Source organism: Dromiciops gliroides, chromosome 2 (assembly GCF_019393635.1).
Source record: "Dromiciops gliroides isolate mDroGli1 chromosome 2, mDroGli1.pri, whole genome shotgun sequence".
Lineage (NCBI taxonomy): Eukaryota > Metazoa > Chordata > Mammalia > Microbiotheria > Microbiotheriidae > Dromiciops > Dromiciops gliroides.
In genome coordinates, this window is record NC_057862.1 from 113181597 (window position 1) to 113198705 (window position 17109).

Sequence of the window (17109 nt, forward strand, 5' to 3'; positions counted from 1 at the left end):
AGAAAAAGAAAAGAAAAGCCGCTTTGAAGAGACTCTCCAGGGCTCCCAGCAGCATTTCTCCCCCCTTCCTCCCCCTGGGCATGCTCAGTAGCTCAGGCAGGTTTGGCTCCAAGTAGGAAGCTCCGGCGCTACACCGGCTGTTTTGCATTGACGCCAGTAAAGGCTGGAGGTCACTTCTTGCGGGTGCTTTGATTGGACGTGCTGCTGTCAAACCCTGGGGCAGAGACTGGGACGGGGAAACAACCTGGCAGAGATTCACCGGGCATTTGAAGGGGGTGCGGGGCATCATCCCTGCGAGCGGGGCCACCCCTCCACCCTTGGAGGGGAGACGAGGGAAGAAGAGGCAGGAGCAGCATCTCTGCTGCACAACGCAGGCTCTGTGCCCGAGCATTAAACGTCTCGCCATTTTAATTCATTCCATGCTGAGCCAGGGACTCCAGCAGAATTGCGTGTATGCATCATCTCTGGGACCAGAAACATCGTGGGCCCCGCATGCATTACAGACCTGCCTTCACGCTTGCTGCTGGGGTATCTCCAGCCTTTTGTTCCTGCCAGTTTTCAGCGTTATTACCATTTTCTTAAAACTGAAGCTCTGAACTCTTCCCCCACCCCCCTTTCCGACACACACACACACACACACACACACACACACACACACACACACACACACACACACACACACACACACACACACACACCACCTATTTTATTCTATTTGCGCGGCAAACATGCACTGAAACGGGATTCCCGTATTTCTTTTCATCTACTCCAGGAATTGGCACCGTTGGATGGAATGCTTTGCAGGGTAAACCTGCTTTTCGGAGGGGAAATCTGCCTTCTCGAGCTGCTGCCAAGAGGGTAGTGTGTGCATGTCAATAGCCAGTCTGCTCCGCTGCCGCCGCCGCCGCCGCCGTCGCTGTTGGGAGGAAGGAGGAGGTGGAGAAGGAAAGGAGGGAGCATGCATTGGAGGGGAACGTGAGCGCTAGTCTCTAACTGTGGAGGGGGGAGCAATCCAAGGGGGTTTCACTTCCCCCCACCCCCAGCAAAGAGTAGTAACATCTCTTACAGTTAAACTTCGTGGGAAGAAAATTGCCTGTTTAGTCCTCGGGGTGTGGAAGAGCAGGGATCTCCTCCCCCCACCCTACCCCACCCCTTGTCCCAGACCCCGTTCCGAAATCCTCCTGAAAACACTGTGAAATTTTAAAAAAGAAATACTGTTTCTCTGGGATTTTAATATTTAATTCAAGAAAATGGGAGCGCGCCCCGCCGAGAGCCACACTCGCTAAGTCAGAGGGGCTTGTTGACTTCTCCCCGGGGGGAGAAAAACCCTGCCCCAAAACCTTCCCGCTACGTTTTAGGCAACGATGTGCAGTTCGGCCTGCGCTTCATTTCCCCACAGCCCCCCTTCGGGTTCCCATTAAAGTTCCAAGAAGCCCCCGCTCCCAGAAGAAATAGAAAAGGGCTATGTTTCCTTGCTCGCTGAGGTTAACTCATAATGACACAGCCCTCGAGCCCAGCGGATGACAAGAAGCACTAAGCTAGACAGACCCTTGAGAAGCTGAGAATTCCGAGACCAAATCCAGCGGATCGAAGCAAAAGTCAATTTAGAAAAATCGCGTCCGAAAGGACTTGAAAGCATGGGCTGCGCTCCAAGCATCCACATTTCTGACAGCAGGGTGGTGTACCACAGTGGCAAAGAGTCCGAGGACTCTGTCTCCCCCAACCAGACCAATACCACCATGTCTCAGCAGCTGCAAAACAGCAACCCTATGCCCGGATTATTCATCAAATCCCCTAACACGTCCACTTACAAAGTGAGGACTAACACGTCCAAGAAAGACAGGCAGGAGAACAGCATGGAAACGGAGACCCAGACCAGCAGGTCCAGTATTAAGGTAAAAAAAAAAAAAAGGCCAGCCGACTGGAACATTCATTTTCCTTGGAAGGGTTTTTCTTTTTCTTTCTTTTTTCCTTCCTTCCTTCCTTTTTTCCACCTTTTCTTTTTCTGTAGCTTGTTTCCTGGGTTGGGACTGTGTATGTGTGTGGGGGCATTTCATATCAGCTCTGTGTATCGTTTTTTCGGGTTCACTGACGCTTTCTGAGGTGAAGAAACTCGAGGGTGTTTTTTTTTTTCTGAGAACTCTCCCTCCCTCAAATATGAAGCGGGGAATGAAAGTGGGGGAAACACTAAAAGTTTCCTCTTTATGCTGAGCCTTGACTTTGCCTTTAATTAAGAAGTGGTGTTGACTGGACCCACAAGCCACGGCGCTGGAGTTTCTATGGTTTGTACTGCAGAGAGGTATCTTTTTTTCCCTGAATAGTTTTTTTTTTCAGTTGCTTCCTTCGTGAATTTCTAAAGTATGTTTGGCACAGAAAAGATAGTTGGCCCCTGCCTATGGAACCCACTTTCCTTAATAGTGTCTGATAGAAATCCTTGGGAATCGAGATCGAGAAATATCTTGGAAATGTGCGGTGTTTAAACACGGTGATACAAATAGAGCTTTGACCCAGAAATATCCTTCTTACATTTTTAATTCCCTTTCGATGAACTAGAGTTTTAGAAGGCAGAGATGGGGTGGATTGGGGGCGTTGTGCCTATAGGTAAAGGGAACTACCCTCCCCTCTTTTCTTGAAAACTATTACAAACCGAGTATGCTCTTTTGTTTTCCTGGTTACTCTGTTATCATCACAACTCTCAGGGGGGCTGGGGAGGGGTGTTTGGCCTTGTGCAGTTGGGTGTGTAAAGCGGTGTAACACTTTATTTTTCCTTGGTTGCCTCATTCAGGCAACTAAAATATCTCCATTTTCTATAGGAATATCAGGTGTTCAGTTCCCTGGCAACATCAGCTCCGTTTCCTTGTATGTACTTAAGATTCGGATGTATCTGTAGCAATACTACATTAAACTATATATCTAAGCAGAAAAAAATAGGAATAGAAAATAGAAAATACGTCATTTCATGGCACCCAGCAGAGCAAAGTTAACATTTGGGGAGAAACTTTAACTTTGAAATCACACGATTGAAGCTCACTGCTTCTTATTTGCATCTACTTTAGCTCAAGTTTTGCAGAATTTTCTGGTCTCCCCTCCCTTTTGTTTTGGTTGTTGTTTGGGAGGGAAGAGAAGGGGAAAAAAGGGGAAATTTCCTTTTAGTTGAGATAGGAGGCTTCATGCAGTTCTCTACGACTTGTCCAAACCTTCCTTAAAAATGAAGACAAAAATTTTGCATAGCCTCAGACCCATAATTTGAAACCATCACAACTTTTTAAAAATGGCATTTGCAAAATCGCCTTGGTTTTCTTTGCTCAGTGAAGACTAAAGGCCGTCCAAGTTTGATATTTATGGCTATGCTCCATTTTCTGTCCTATGCCACAACAACCATGGTAAATACTCTTTCCTTATGAAAGTGAGAAGTCCCTTTTTTTTTAAATGCTTGCATAATACAGCTGAAGGGGTTTCTTCCCACTAAGTGAAAATTTCACCTTCTGCTGGTATCAAATCTAAAAGGTTTGATTCTGTCTTCTCCAAAAGAGTCTGGAGAAACTACACCAATCTCAAAATGGAGAGTGAGATAGAAGCTACTTTTCTACTCTATCAAGGATAATTCATTTTTGCCAACACCAGTATGTATGTGTATATGTATGCATGCATGTATATGTATATGTATATATGGGCTAAAGTACATCTTTGATACTAATCTTTTAAGTATGCTTAACTAATTTTGATCTGGTAGACTATATTCATTAGATAATGGCATTAGACAAGAGTTGAAAGACTTTTGTCGTCTTCTAAACTTTGACCAAAAATGATTTTGGCCTAGGAGATGTTGAACCTTCAGGACAGAAAAGCCATTTTGAAAAAGGGTACTGTTTGACTAAAACTCAAGTATTTAATGTTTGTATGCTCATGGCTTTATAGGCTCAGACATGTTTAGATCATCCCTTTCCCAGTAGAATGTAAGCTCTCGGAGGGCAAGGACTGTTTCCTTTTTAATTTTTGTATCACCAGTACACACAATACTTTTTTTTGGTAAACGTTTGTTGAACTGAAGTAGAAGGACCCCACATAAGAATATCCTAGACTATGAACTCTCCCTGGACAGGAACTGTATCTTACCTTTTTGTTGTGGTGGTGGTGGTTCAGCCTCTAGTAGAAAATCTTAAATGTTGTAGGTGTTCAGCAAATGGTTGATTTCTTGACCTGCTGATAACCATTAATTCTGGAACTAGTATAACAACAAATTCCTTAGAGGACCCTAGCTCTGGACTTATGCAAAATGGGCTTGGTCCTGGTGAAATCTCCCCTGTAGTCCAGGGCAGGGCTTCAGCTCATCCTCCTGTTGGTATTGATTTTTCTCTTTTGAGAGGCATTGTAGTAGCTGGAAGGGGAACCTTCTCAGTGAAATTTATTTCCACTTAGGGATTCAGGAATTCCTTCCTCTTGAACTTAGAAGGTTTCCACTAACACTGGAACAGTCCACTTGAGGTCTATTGTTTAGTCGATTATGCTCAGGGAAAGAAACACAAAGCAGAAGAGGCAGCCAGGGCTTCAGATTCCCGGCTTAGCCTTGCCTCATCAACATGTGTCCAGGTTAACTTCTCTGTGCTTTAGACACTAGTTTCATTAGACAACAAGTCATATAAGAGGTAATGCATTCATTGAAAGAATTTTCTCACTAAGGATATCCCTATGCCAGGTCCCCTTCCTATGCCTATCTTTAAGGTTCAGTGCACTCATTTATTTAAGATACCAAATATTTTCTAGGAATCTAAAACTAGTGCAAACTTTCAGAGGAGGTAACTATTAGAGGCTTTTATGGCATTTTAAGAAAATTATTATATATGACTACCAAGGGTTTGGGTCAAACATTCCACATGTCTAGATAGAAGCATGAGATGAGGCTGGAAAAGTAAGGTGGCACCAGCTTGTGGAGGACCTTGAATGCCAGGAAAAGTGAATCTGAACCTTATTTGTTGGCAAGAGGAAGCTTTTAGAAGAGGGAAATGACCAGATCTATGCACACAGAATATTATTCTGGAGTGAAGACTTGGATAAGGAGACTACTGCACTAGTTCAGGAGGATGGTAATAAAGGCCTATATTAAGGTGGTAGTTGTGGGACTAGAAAGGAGGGGCCTGATATGAGAAAGCTTGCTAAATGAGAATTGATGGGAATTGGTAACTGATTGAATATGGGAGGTTAAGAGACAGGGAAGAGTCAGAGAGAGCACTAGGATTTTGAACATGGGAGGAGCAGTAAATAGTGATTCCAGTAACAGAAATCATGAAGTCAGAAGGAGGTTTGGGAAAAAGGTCATAAGCTCATCTTTGGACCTGGTGAATTTCAAATGTCTCTGGAGGAACATTTAGGTGCTATGTGAGGTCTGTCCATAGTTTGATGTATCAGTCTGGAGCTTGGAAGAGAGAACAGGGCCCCACATATGGGATCAGAGAATTTAGAAATACAGACATCTAGTGTAGCCCTTATTTTACAAACGAGGAAACTGAAACCCAAAGAGGTTAAGTGACTTGCCCAAGATCACACAGAAAGTCACAGCGGAAGGTTTTCTGAACTTCAAACCTAGTGTTCTATGTCCTATGCCATATTTCCTCCCACAATAACGGTAAACATTTAGATAGCATTTTATTGTTATAAGTCATCTTACATACATGATCTCATGAAATCTTGTAGTGCACATATTGTCATTCTCATTTTTATAGATGATGAAATTGGGACTCTGAAATGTAAAGTGACTTTTACTTGAAGTCATACACCGAGGAAGTGTTAAGACCTGGGTCCCAGATCCCTTGCTTCCAAGTTCACTATAGTTCTCCCCCTACCTTGGCATTCTTTTTAAAATTTTTAGAAATTATTTGTATTTCATTAAATATTTCCCAATTCCATGTAAAAAATTTTAACATGTTTAAAAACATTTTTGAGTTCCAGATTCTTTTCCTGTCTTCTCCTCCCTTTCTTTGAGAAGACAAAAAATTTGATATCATTTATACAAGTGAAATTATGTAAAACATTTCCATATTAGCCACGTTCTGAAAAAAAAGAAAAACAAAATAAAATGATAAAAATAAAGTGAAAAAAGTATGTTTCACTCTGCATTCAGAGTTCATCAGTTCTCTCTCTGGAGGTGGATAGCATCTTTCATCATGGGTCCTTTGGGATTTTCTTACATCATTGTCTTGATCAGAGTAGCTAAGTCTTTCACAGTTGATTATCCTTACAATATTGCTGTTACCGTGTACAGTGTTCTCCTGCTTCTTCTCCCTTCACTCTTCATGAGTTCATTATAAGTTTTCTCGAGTTTTTCTAAAACCATCCTGCTTGTCACTTCTTAGAGCATTCCATCACTTCTTTTGCCATTCCCAAATTGATGGGCATCCCCTCGATTTCCAGTTCTTTGCCACTACAAAGAAGTGCTATAAATATTTTTGTACAGATATGTCCTTTCTCCTTTTCTTTGATCTCTTTGGCATATAGACTTAGTAGTGGTATTGCTGGGTCAAAGGGTACACGCGGTTTTATAGCCCTTTGAGCATAGTTCCAAATTGTTCTCCAGAACAGTTGGACTAGTTCACAACTGCACTAGCAGTGACTTAGCATCCCAATTTTTCCACATCCCTTCCAGCATTTATTATTTTCCTTTTGTATCATGGTAGCCAATCTGATAGGTATGGGGTAGTATGTTAGAATTGCTTTAATTTGCATTTCTCTAATCAGTAGTAATTTAGAGCATTTTTTTTCAATGTGACTATTGATAGCTTTGATTTCTTCTGAAAACTGCCTATTCATATCCCTTGACCATTTATCAACTAGGGTATGGGTCTAATTTTTATGTATTTGGCTCAGTTTCCTAGATATTTGAGAAATAAGGCCTTTACCAGAGAAATTTTCTGCAATTCCCACCCCCCCATTCCTGTTTTCTTTTTATTTTAACTGCATTTGTTTTGTTTGTGTAAAACCTTTTTAATTTCAGGTAATCAAAATTATCTTTTTTACTTGCCACAATCCTCTTGTTTGGTTATAAACTTTTCCTTTGTCTGAGGTACTTTTTCCCATGCTGCCCTAATTTACTTATGATATTACTCTGTATGGCTAGATCATTTATCCATTGACCTTATATTGTTATATGGTGTGAAGTGTTGGTTTATGCCTAATTTCTGTCAAACTGCTTTCTAGTTTTCCCATCAATTTTTTTTGTCAAATAGTGAGTTCTTACCCTAAAATCTGAGATCTTTTGACTTACCAAACACTAGATTATTATGAATCACTTACTCCTGTGTATTATTTACCTAATATATTCCACTGATCAACCACTCTATTGCTTAGCCAGTACTAGATTGTTTTGAAATATAATTTGTAATATAACTTGAAATCTAGAACTGCTAGGCTACTTTATTTAACCTTCCCCCCCCCCCATTGATTCCTTTTAAATTCTTCTCCCTTTATTCTTCCAGATGAATTTTATTACTCCTTTTTCAAGCTCTATAAAACACTTCTTTGACAGTTTGATTGGTATGGCACTGAATAAGTAAAATTAATTAAGGTAGAATTGTCATCTTTATTATATTGGTTTGGCCTACCCATGAGCAATTAATAGTTCTTCAATTGTTTAGATCCGTCTTCATTTGTATGAAATGTGTTTTATAATTGTGTTCATATAATCCTTGGTTTTGTCTTGGCAGATAGGCTCCTGAGTATTTTATATTGTCTGCAGTTATTTTAAATAGAGTTTCTCTTTCTTTCCCTTGCTGCTGGATTTTGTTGGTAGTAAGTAGAAATGCCGATGATGTATGTGGCTTTATTTTAAATCCTTCAACTTTGCTGAAGTTGCTGATTGTTTACCTTGGCATGCTTACCTTAAGTACTCAGGCAAAGGAGTAGTTGAGGCCAGCTGAGTGGATGGACTTGCCAAGGGAAAGAAAAGAGAGTGAAGGACCAAAGATAGGACCCTTGCAGACTGCCACTGTCAGTGAAGGAGGGAGAGTGGTAAAAGAACTAGGAGAAGGTAGTGTTTTGGAAGCTGGAGAAGAGCATCCAGGAGGAGAATTAGATCCGTAGCATCAGAGGCTTCAGCAAGGCCAAGGATGAGAACTAAAAGCACTTGATTTAGTGACTAGGGGTTTGTTGATAGGCTTTGAGAGATCAGATGCTGTAGAGTGGAAGGGATCAGAAGCCTCATCACAGGGAACTGAGGAAAGAAAGAGTGGGCAATGAGCAAGTGGAGGCATTGGGGGTAGGACCAGTTTTTCATGAAATGTGGCAGTGAAGGGGGAGAGAGTGAGAGAAGAGGCAGCTGGATGTGGGAGAAGGGTCAAGAGCAGGCTTTTTTTTTAGGGCAGTGGGAATAATTAAGGAGACCTGAGCATATTTAAAAAACAGACGGAAAGGACCCAGTAGAAAGAAGGAATGGAGGGAAAGAGTTTGAGAGTGATGTGGGAAGGAGGGAGAAGGGTACTTCAAGGGCACAGGGAGAGAGAGATTAACCTCATGGAAGATCATAGAATCATAGATTTAGATCTGGAAGGGATCTTGGATGCCATCTAATTCCTTTTTATAGATGAGTAAATGGATACCCAGAGGAGTTAAATGGGAAAGGAGAGGAATAAGCATTTATTAAGTTCCTGTTATGTGCCTGTACTGTGCTAAGTGCTTTACAAATACTACCTCATTAGATCCTCATAGCAACCTGGTGAGGTAGGTGCTAATAGTCTCATGCCCATTTTACAGTTGAACAAACTGAGGCAGAGAGAGAGAGAGAGAGAGAGAGAGAGAGAGAGAGAGAGGAAGAGAGAGAGAGAGAGAGAGAGAGAGAGAGAGAGAGAGAGAGAGAGAGAGAGGTTAAGTGACTTGCCCAGGGTCACACAGCTAATAAGTACTGAGACTGGATTTGAACTCAAGTCTTCCTGACCTCCTGTCCTTCACTGTCTCTCCTGTGCCACCTAGCTGCCCCAAGGTCATCCAGATAATTGACATCAGAGTCTAGAGTAGGGATACCACTCCTCAGGCTCTATAAAATAAAATACTAAGGCATTTCCCCTAAGTATGGGGGTCTGATGTTCAAGGAGAGAGCAAATGGTTGACTTATTCTGATTAATTAAATGCCTAATGAATTATCAATATTAAAAGAATTATAATACACTTAACATTAAAATCTGACTTAAGGCATTACTCCTTGATGATTCAGAAGGAAGACATTTTAGAACCTCAGTGTCATTGTTATGAACCACAATTCATATGTATTTTAAAAAATCTACTAATTTGTACATTTCTGATTTTAGCAGTATTTGAGAATTCTTCCAAATTTTAGGATGAGGATTAATCACCTATACTTCAGCATTTTAATATTTAAATTCCAGCCTTAAGGCTAACTCCTTCTCTTTCATTCTTTCTGCAGATGCTGGCTTCAGCTTTTACTCTGTAAGTCAAGTGTGCTTCTAATAGATTAAGGTTAATAATAGCTTGTATTTATATAGGGCTTTAAGATTTGCAAAGCTCTTTCTGCACATTATTTGATCACATAAATCATTTGATTATGTATGTCATTTGATTCTCCAAACAACCCTGTGAGATTGGTGTTAATATTTTATAGATCAGAAACCTGAACTTCGTAAGTAGGTGGTGCAGTGAGTGGATAAAATGCCAGCCCCAGATTCAGGAGGACCTGAGTTCAAATCTGGCCTCAGACACTTGACACTAGCTGCGTGACCCTGGGCAAGTCAATTAACCCTCATTGCCCAGCAAACAAATAAACAAACAAACAAATAAATAAATAAAAATGTGACGGTCACCTCTTTGCAAGAAAAAAAAAAAGAAGAAAAAAAGAAACAAAGAAGCCTGAGCTTCAAAGAGGTTAAGGGACTTGTCCAGGATCATATAACCAGTAGGTATCTGGGGTAAGATGTGAACCTCAGTCTTCTTGGATCCTAATCCAAGGCCCTATCCATTATAGTAGCATGCTTTATGGACATGCTTTCAGTCATTTATTCATTCAACACATTTATAAATCATTTTAATGTATAAGACACTATGCTAGGCACTCTGGGGAAACAGGAGTATATGAGAGAATCCCTACTCTCATGAGTCTAGTTGGAGAGAGAAGACATATATACCTAAAGTTTAATGCTGGCTAGCAGTGGCAGCATATAATTTATGACTTGCTTTTATTTCGTTTCGTTGGCCATCCTCCAGGGGTCATACATGCTATCTCTGGAATTCTTGGATGATCTTTGGGTGGATAAACAAGTGATGATGGATACCCACCAGGTCCAACACCCTGGGACTGTCTTCCTGACTCCTGACCCACATCCTCTCCGTTTATGGCACCAATCTCTTTCTCTTCCCCGCCCTCCCACCCCTCCATTCCTGGCCAGGCAAAGAGGGAGCTTTGAGGTAAAGAGGTGTAAAGAGCATTGGTCTTTGAACCCGGAGAAGCTGGGTTCAGTTGCTGGCTCTACCACTTGTGACAAATCATCTTACCTTGATGAGTCTCAGTTTCTTTATAAAAATGGAGGGGTTGGGATTAGCGGATCAGTAAAGTTCCTGTCCATTTTATGATTAAGTGACAAGTGAGTTGAACTGACAGTGATTACAGTGAGTTAAAATGAGAGGCAGATTACTCGGGGCTGGAGTTGTAAGGGCAAGCCACGTGGAAAAATGGGATTTGAGCCCTGAAGGGTGGGATTTGGGGGTGCAGAATGCCAGCTAAAGGATGCTATGTGATCTGACTGTGTAAATGACCCAGGGCAGTCTACCTGGAAGTGGCAGGTTTGTGTTGGCTCTAATGGGAAATGAGGTTAGAAAGACAGACTGGAACTAGGTTGAAGAAATTGGAATGTGAGGAGTTTGGACTTTATCCTGTAGGATCTCCTGGTTTGAAGGCACAGGCTGGATTTCACTCTGTGCTTGGTGTTCTATTGTTCTGGTCACCATTGCTGCAGACCAAGAATAATCTTCACCAAATTAGGATTTTCTATTGAATAGCACTTCTAAAATTTAAGGGCTGAAGGTGTGGCAAAGAGTTGAGAAAGAGAATTTAACAGCTAATTTGCATTTCAGAGGGAAGCTGATAAGAAGCTAAAACCTACAACCCAAGAGAAAGCTTACCAATTCAAATGTTTCCTTTCTCTTTCTTTTCCTTCCTTCCTTCCTGCCTCTCTCTCTTTCTTTTCCTCCTTTCTTTCTGTTCTCTGTTTCTCTGTGTGTCCCTCTCTCTCTTTGTCAGGTCTCTCTTTCTGTGTACTTGTCTCTACCTTTCTTCTCTCTCCCTATTTCTTTCCCCTCTTTCCCCCTCCCAGCTCTTCCTTCTTTCTTTTTCCATCCCTTTTGCTGAACTGGTCATTCAGTGAAAACAAGTCATATTATGTTGGTATTTATTTTTGAATAAAATTTTATGCTCCCTTTCTGAAATTTTTTAAGCAGTTGAAAATTTTCTATTCTTTAATAAAAAGGGGGGAAAAACCTTTTAAGGTAGTTTTGGAATGTGACTTGATTTTTTTTTCTGTGGGTCATTGGAAAAATGTTAAGCAGAGGTCACCTAGGCTTTGCGTAGGCAGCTTGTGACTGTGTCACCAGCAGAGTGAGGTTCTTCTTGGCTGTGTGGCTTAATGGAAAAACCATTGGATTTGGAATCTAAAAAACTGGGTTTGAATGGCAGTTCTGCTACAAATTACCTTTGTGAAGTTTAAAAAAAAAACCATCCTCAGTTTCCTCATTTGTGTATGTGTGTAAGTGTGTGTGTTTACATAGATATAGATGTCTATATCCATATCTCTATCTCTATATCTATATCTAGGAAAGGAAACTGGAAGGATCTTAGATCATTGGGTCTTATCCCATATATACGGGCACTTATGGGATACAAATATGGGATACATATGGGATTATATGTATATATGGGATAATGTATGGGATTGTGTGTGTGTGTGTGTGTGTGTGTGTGTATAATCCCATAGATGGATGGATGGATGAGATAAGACCTGATGATCTAAGATCCTTCCAGTTTTAAATTTTAGGATTTCTTAGTAAGGGCAATTGTCTCGGCCTAGTTGGCCCTCTTTCTCATGGTCCTACATAAAGGCAGAAGTCAAATCTTCTGAAATGGCTATTGGTCCCTTCCCCTCCCTCATTGCAATTATATCCCTCAGGGGTCGCTCAGAAAACCATTTTGGGGGGGTTGATTCCATTTACAAATTTCCAGGGTTGAGAGATCACCAGAACAGCCTTCATCTTCTCTTCTCAAGGGAAATCCATGTTTAAACTGCTGGATCAACCTTTTAAAAATAAACAAATCAGTTTTTAAAAATCTCTTTCACCCCCAAAGCTTGAAATCAGATGATTAATTAAACTTTTGTTCTCTTATTTTGGTCATGTTTGGGTTGAGCAATGCTCCAGGGTCTCTCTCCTCTGTTCTAATTTTGGTTGGATGAGTTTGCTAAGGAGAGTGGTAGAATATGATTACAGAGAGTTGTTTTGACAAGTCTCCGTGTGGAAATTTCTCAGCTCCAAGCAGCGCACGCTGTTTGGCCACAACACAGTCAATGACGACACCATACAGAGCTCTTTGGGGGCTTTGAAGTGGTCCTAATGTCAATAGAATGCCCCTAGTAAGACTATTCAAAGCTTTTATTATCTGTAGATCTGAAATACATTCCTCTGGCCTATTCAGTGTGCTACCCAGGGCCATATCTTTTATCCTTTCCATGTTCTGCCACAATCTTTGAATTTCCCTTGCTGATGTGAACTGTAGCAGTCACTTTAAATCCTTCTTATTCTCTGAATGGGAGAGGCACAAAAGACCGGCATTACAACACCAGTCACATTTCTGCCCATTTCTACCTGATGCACCTTGAAGAGAATCTACGATAAGCATTTTACTTTTCTCACATAACTTCCTTCTGCTAATAATAAACAGGAAGGGAGACAGTTTTGCTATCATGGAAAGAGACCTGGAGCAGGAGACAGAAGATCAGCTTCCTTCCTGGGCAAAAAGTGGGTAGGACCAGTGATTTCTGAGGGTTCTTCTAGGTTTAGAATTGAATGGCCCCTTGGAGTGGGATTCTGGTATAGATACTTATTAGCTTTGTGACCTTGTATAGGTCCTTTAATTTCTATAGCCTTATGTTCCTGATCTGTAAGTTGTGGGTAACAACACTTATAGCAAGTGCTGTAAGGTTGTTGTGGGCACCAAAGAACATAGAGTATTTTATAAGCCATTTGTTGTTGTTTAGTTGTTCTGTCTGACTCTTCAGGACCCCATGTAGGGTTTTATTGGCAGAGATACTGGAGTGGTTCAACATTTCCTTCTCCAGCTCATTTAACAGATGAGGAAACTGAGGCAAACAGGGTTAAGTGACTTGCCCAGGGTCACACAGCTAGTAAGTGTCTGAGGCTGCATATGGACTTAAGAAGATGACTCCTGAAGCCATCAAGTCCACCTTCCTCATTTTACAGATGAGGGACTTGAGGCACTGAGCAGTTAAATGACTTGTACAGGGTCACACAGCTATTAAAAGTCTAAGGCGGGGCAGCTAGGTGGTGCAGTGGATAGAGCACCGGCCCTGGAGTCAGGAGGACCTGAGTTCAAATCCGGTCTCAGACACTTAACACCAGCTGTGTGACCCTAGGCAAGTCACTTAACTCCAATTGCCTCACTAAAACAAACAAACAAACAAACAAAAGTCTAAGGCAGTATTCCTAACTCCAAGCCTAGTGCTCTATCCTCTGAACTCCCTAGCTATGGAGTTTCTTTTCATCCTATATTCAGTGGAATTGAGATAGAAATGGCCCCCCGGACAAGTCACTATCCTCCTCTTTTATGTTTAATGTTTGGTGGCCTAGTGCTCCTATGGATAAAACGATTGCTTTTTTTGTAATTGAATCCAAGCACTGGCATGAAAGCTCATCTTGTATGGGCTTACTTAAGGAATCTTCAGGACAAATAGTATTACTGTTGACAGCTGGTAGCCCAGTGACTAGAATGCCAGGCCTTAAGTCAGGAAGACTTGAGTTCAAATCTGGCTTAAGACACTTCCTAGCTGTGTGACTCTGACCAAGTTACTTGACCTCTATTTTTTTTCACCTCGATTTCTTCAACTCTAAAATGGGGATATTAGCATTTACCTCACAGAGTTGTAAAGATTAAATCAGATAATGTTTATTAAGAAAATTGGATAATTTTGTTTTGCTGGATAATTTGTTAAGAAAAAAATCAGATAATATACATTGAGAGAAAAAACAAAGTGCTTAGCAGAGTTCCTGGCACATAGTAGGCATAGAAATGTATAAATAATAAACCTTATTTATATATGTAAAAATAGCAAATATTGTTTGTTTGTATAAATAGTATGAATATCATTTATGTGTAAGCAATATATAAATATATCATGTCACTATATAAATAATTTCATTCCCATATATGTGATAATAAATATTATTCACTATACCTATTATTATACTTAACATAATTTTTATTAAAGAAATAGTCTCCTGGAAAAAACCCACCAACTTTGCACAGTAAATAGACTTATCTGTGATTTAGTTCTATGATTCAATTCACTGAATGCCTGCTTTGTGCTAGGCATTTGGGAAATACAAAGGAATTATGTAAATTGGTCCTTGTTTTTGAGGAATTTAGAGACTTTGGGGAGACAAAATATATGTACATGAAACAGGTAGAAATCCAAACACATCATAAGTATGGTATAGCTGGGTGGCTTAGTGGATAGATCACTGGGCCTGGAGTTAGGATGACCTAAGTTCAAATTGTCTGCCTCTGTTTCCTCAACTGTAAAATGGGAGTGATTATAGTAGCATTTCCTTGCAGGGTTGTTACAAGAATAAAATGAGATCAGATTTGTAAAGTTCTTTATAAGCCTTAAAGTGCAAAATAAATTCTGACTGTTATTATTGCTACCAGTGGTCTGGTGTGAGATTATTCTTTTAGTGGTATTATTTTTAAACATGAAGGAAAATAAAACGAGTGCTCTGTCATCTACCAGCTGGGTGACCTTGGTTAGGATGCTTCTCTCCCCTGGGCCTCAGCTTCTTTATTGACAAAGATTGGATTCAACTATTTCTTTTTTCTTTTTCTTTTTCTTTTTTTGGGAGGCAATTGGGGTTAAGTGACTTGCCCAGGGTCACACAGCTAGTAAGTTTCAAGTGTCTGAGACCAGATTTGAACTCAGGTCCTCCTGAATCCAGGGTCAGTGCTCTATCCACTGTGCCACCTAGCTGCCCCTGGATTCAACTATTTCTAAGGTTCCTCACAGCTGTAAAAGTCCTATGGCTTTATAATAATAATGACAATAATAATGAACATTGATATTGCACTCTGAGGATTATTAAGGACTTTAACATGTTATATTATTTGATCCCCACAGGTATCTCATGAGATATTTATTATATTATCCTCATTTGATGTATGGGGAAACTGAGGCTTAGAGAATGAAATGACTTGCTCATGGTCACCCAGATAGTGTCAGAAGTGAGATGCAAACCCAGGTCTCACCTGATTTCAAGTTTAGTGGGGTTTCCACAATATCCCTTCTCCCTCCTCACCCCCTCTACATGTTTCAAAAAGTCACTCAGAGGGAAAATCATATTGAAGTGGAAATGTTTACAAGCTGCTGAGAAAGAGAAAGGATTGGGACATTTATGCAGATAACTTAATTAGAACCAATTCAGTCCTTCTATTAGCTATTTTATTGAAGTTTGGACTATCTTGGCTATTAGACTAGCTTTACGATAATGTAGCCCATATTAGGCTCTTGGCTTGTTCTCCCAACTCACAGGTCCCCAGAGCTCCTCTTCCCGAGGGTTTTAGGGGGGTGACTCTAAAGAAGTTGGCAAGGCTTCTAATGCAGTTCCTCATGGTTTTCTCTCAGCATTAATTGCTAGTTAATATCTCCTCTGATTCATTTGCCAGTGATTACTCCCTTATCATTTTCACCAGGTGATATCTCCTGATATCATAGAACATATTTATCATAATAATACAATAATGTTTATAATAATCATCAATATTATTGATAATATTTATAATAATATCAATTAGCTTTTACAAAGAGATATTAATTGAGGAAATATAGCAAGGACCAATGTGCACAAACCTCTAAAACCGGGAACCCATTCTCCCTTGCCTCCTTAGTGTCTGGGGAGAGTGGACTCCAACAAAAGGATGATTCTGAAAGTTTGCTCTCAGTCAGTCAACAAGCATTTATTAAATGCTTATTCTGTGTTAGACGTTGTGCTGGGCACTGGGGCTATAGTGAAAGGCAAAAACATGGTCCATGCCCTCAAGGGGCAATTTCCTTCTTGGAACAACATATCTGATAGATGAACTGCTCCCTTGCTTACATCACACAGCATTTCAGCATCCAGGGAAGGTCTGTTGCTGGGCTGGATCCCTCATGTTGCTCCAGGGACAGGCCTGGCTCCTAAGCTGCAGTGGTGGCTGGGACAGTCTATCATGGACTCCTATCGTTGGACTTCCCATGGATCTTCCGACCTTTTGGTCCTTCAGTCTTTAATATTCCTTCACCTAAGAACAGGAAAGAAAAAACACATCAGGGAAAGAAAAAACAGGGCCATGCATTCACTAGCCTCATGGTGGGTGGGAGGGAAGACATGGCAGCTGAAAAGGTTGCCTCTAATCCATCTGGAGCCTAATTGTACTTCTGTTCTGTCTTCTCCTCTTCCTCCCCCTCCTTCTCTTTTTCCTCTTTTCCTTTTCCTCCTCTTTTTCTTCCTTTATATTCTTCTTTTTCTCCTCTTCTTCCTCCTCCTTTCCCTTCTCCCCCTCCTCCTTATTCCTTTGCTCCGCCTCCTCTTACCCTTTCTCCACCTCCTCCTCCTCTATCTTTACCTATTTCTCCTCCTCCTCTCTTCAGGAGGGAGGGAGGGAGAGAGAGAGAGAAAGAGAGAGAGAGAGAGAGAGAGAGAGAGAGAGAGAGAGAGAGAGAGAGAGAGAGAGAGAGAGAGAGAAACAGAGACAGAGAGAGACAGAGAGGCAGAGAGGCAGAAAGACAGAGACAGATCTATCCTTTTGAACTAGCACTCTGAGTTTTAGGTTAGCAGCCAATTAAAAAGCTATTCACC

The 17109-nt window shown here is 40.9% G+C and overlaps 1 protein-coding gene across 1 annotated transcript in view; it reads left to right on the forward strand.

The window, feature by feature from the left end:
• Nucleotides 1–656: 656 nt before the first annotated feature.
• The window catches only part of PDE8A (phosphodiesterase 8A), a 262918-nt gene continuing 246465 nt past the window's right edge, over nucleotides 657–17109 (forward strand). Inside the window, 1 exon segment of the mRNA XM_043987196.1 lies at nucleotides 657–1895. Within this exon segment, the coding sequence (XP_043843131.1) occupies nucleotides 1638–1895 (258 nt within the window). The 5' untranslated portion in view covers nucleotides 657–1637.